Source organism: Agrilus planipennis, unplaced genomic scaffold, assembly GCF_000699045.2.
Source record: "Agrilus planipennis isolate EAB-ADULT unplaced genomic scaffold, Apla_2.0 scaffold27, whole genome shotgun sequence".
In the NCBI taxonomy this organism is placed as follows: domain Eukaryota; kingdom Metazoa; phylum Arthropoda; class Insecta; order Coleoptera; family Buprestidae; genus Agrilus; species Agrilus planipennis.
In genome coordinates, this window is record NW_020439094.1 from 762279 (window position 1) to 765334 (window position 3056).

Here is a 3056-nt window from a genome sequence, read left to right on the forward strand (position 1 = left end):
TTTTTCCATGACCATTGATTCAACTCCTTTAAAGAATGACAAGGATAACAAACCCTACCACATTGTAACGTGAAATAAACGATTTTATAACAATGGGGATGTCAACGGTAGGTATATAAGACACTGTTCTGTAAGGAACAAATCAGTGTTTAAAAATAATTCAATCAAAGCATCAACATGTTCAAATTGGTAAGCTAGTTATTACAATTCTTTTTTTTAGTATTCCATTTATAATTAAGTAAGACTCTTAAAGTTTCTAGTTAAATATTATTTTATTAATTTTATCAGTAGTTAACGATAATGCGAAACTTTTGGTGATGTGTGAGTGTATTATTCATTTAAAATTTTACTATAATTATGAAACACCTTGACATTTAATAGAGGTTAATATCAAATATTAACGTGCCGGGCTCGATTCCCGGCAAGGGCGCGATAACGCAACAACTTTTTCCCTCATTAATTTGAGATACTTCATAGTGGGAGAAAATTAAAAATGAATTTTCACATTAATATTTAAATTTTTAAATAAATGTGCTTTGTGTATGGTTAAGCATCAGAAAACTGAATATGCCTTTTCATTTACAGTTCAATGACAATAATTTTTTTAATAATGAATAGTTAAATCCATTTAATTGACAGCAATAAAAAAAGGTTCTAACAAAGTTAAGATTTAAATAATCTTGTTTTTTTAAAAAGGAATTTTTAACACATAACTTAAGAAGATGCGTGCATCTCTCACCATATCGATAATTTGAAAAATTAACTTTTCAATTTTGGTTTTTCATCCGCATTTTTGTACTCTACGAATTTTTTATAAAAAAAAGGGAAAAAATAATTGTACTAATCGAAGTAGAGAAGTAAATATTAGGAAGGGAGTCAAACAAGGATGCACACCGTTCCTGCTACTTTTCAATCTTTGCATTGAAGACGCGATAAACATTATTAAAGACACGACAGGGGATAGATATACAGGGACAAAAGATAAGTAGGTTTAGATTTGCAGACGATATAGCAATATTAGCATTAAGCAAGAAGGAGTTAGAGACAGCCTTAAATAAAATGGAAACGGCATTGACACAACAGTATTGTATGAAAATAAATAAAAGTAAAACAAAACAACTGATAGGCCAGGGAAGAAATAGCGAAGAAATAGAAGAAATTGTTTTTCGGTATCTAGAAAGTTAGATAATTCAGAATGACAGGAGCAGTAGAGATATAAAACAGATCATAGCGCAGGGTCGACTCGCGTTCTACAAAAAGAAGTCACTTCCATGTTCGAAAACGGTTAATTTAGAAATTCCAAAAAGATTGCTAACCTTGTATATCTGGAGAGCGGTGCTGCACGGGTGCGAAATATAGACGGTGAGCGTGGTGGAAAAGAAAAAGTTAGAAGCGTTCGAAATGTGATGTTACAGGCGAATGATGGGGATTGATGAGGGGGGTATTAGAAAGAATAGGAGAGCATTGGTCACCATGGAAGTTAATTAGAAATAGACGAGATAGGACAGTAGGGCACCTTTTCAGGTATGAAGGGCTAGTTAGAGACATATTAGAAGCAGAAACAGGAACTAAGAGGAGTAAATAAAATAATAAAATAATTCGAAGTTGTCTGTATTCTGTCGAAACTGCCAGGCGCGTATCGCGATTTCGATCTTTTTGGATCTCATCAGCGCGTCGCAGGCAGCTCCGACAGAACACAGACCAACTTTTACCTGCTGTTTTAACAGCGCGTTTTAGAAAATACCACAAATGGCGCGGTAAACGCCATCTGTAGTACGATGCTACTTCTGTCGGGCTGCCTGCGACGCGCTGATGAGATCCAAAAAGATCGAAATCGCGATACGCGTCTGGCAGTTTCGACAGAATACAGACAACTTCGAATTATTTTATTCGATTATGGTAACGTGCTTATTACGTTGAGGTTAGCTACGCCGAGATTCGTTTCAGCAAGTAAATATCCATATTTTTAAATGGACCTCGTTGGAGCATACGTCATCCTAAAATGTAGCATCGTACTACAGATGGCGTTTACCGCGCCATTTGTCTATTTTCTAAGAGGAGTAAAGGTAGACCTAGATTATATTACTGTTCACAAATAGTTAAGGAAGTGGATGTGGATGTTGTAGATTTTCGGAAATGTGAAGATTAGTCCAACCAGTCTTAGGACTGAAGGCATTATGATGATGAAGTAGTTTGCAAGAGAACTATTATAATAAAGTTGTTATAATAATAGGAAATCAAATCGAATTTGAAGCTTTGTCGGGGTGTGTCACCATGTATTGCTGGTAAACTGTAGAAACGGATGGTACATGAGTCCCAAAAGAAATAATAAATATTTAAAAGTGTTATGAAGATTGGAAAAACTTTGGCGGTTGTTGTAGAACAAACAGAAAAGCTCAAAACCCCAAAAACCGAAAAGTGCTTCGGACAACTACAGTGTCGTGTTTTGGCGTTGGGGTTTTGAGCTTTTCTGTTTGTTCTATTTAAAAGTGTGTATAAATAAACAATTAAAAGCAACACCAAAAACCACGTGTTGAGCTGTGGTTTTACTACAATAAAAACTTTTTGCTCCTATTTGGCTCTGATTTCCTATTATTATTATCATAAACTAAAGGGAAAGAAATGGAATAAAATCCATCTTAAAGTTGTCATATACCAATATTTTCAAGGTTTTCTTTTAAGAATTAATAAGTATACCGAAGTTAGCTTATCTTATAATTTTTTATTTATTTGCTGGTTTTACTGTTCTTTTCCTTTTTCTTTGCAGTTTGTATTCGCCCTGCTTGTAGCATTTGCAATGGCTGTTCCAACGCCTGAGGCAAAATCCGATCCGGAGCCTAAAGCCGCCCCTGAAGCCAAACCAAGCGTAGCAATTGCCGCCACTGCTCCTTTGGTTGCCGCTTACAGTGCACCCTTAGTTGCGGCTCCTGCTTATTCATATTCATACTCGTATTCAGCTCCACTTGCTTATTCAGCTGCCTATGCTTACCCGGCAGCATATGCGGCACCTGTTGTATATGCATAAGATTTTTGAATAAATTTTATTATAAAGTGCA

The 3056-nt window shown here is 35.4% G+C and overlaps 1 protein-coding gene across 1 annotated transcript; it reads left to right on the forward strand.

Moving 5' to 3' along the window:
- The first annotated feature begins 87 nt into the window (after window positions 1–87).
- Window positions 88–3056, forward strand: LOC108735379 (cuticle protein 12.5-like). Its single transcript, XM_018467316.1, has 2 exons — window positions 88–189; window positions 2768–3056. Exons 1-2 carry the CDS (start codon window positions 178–180, stop codon window positions 3023–3025), a joined length of 270 nt encoding a protein of 89 aa, XP_018322818.1. The 5' UTR covers window positions 88–177; the 3' UTR covers window positions 3026–3056.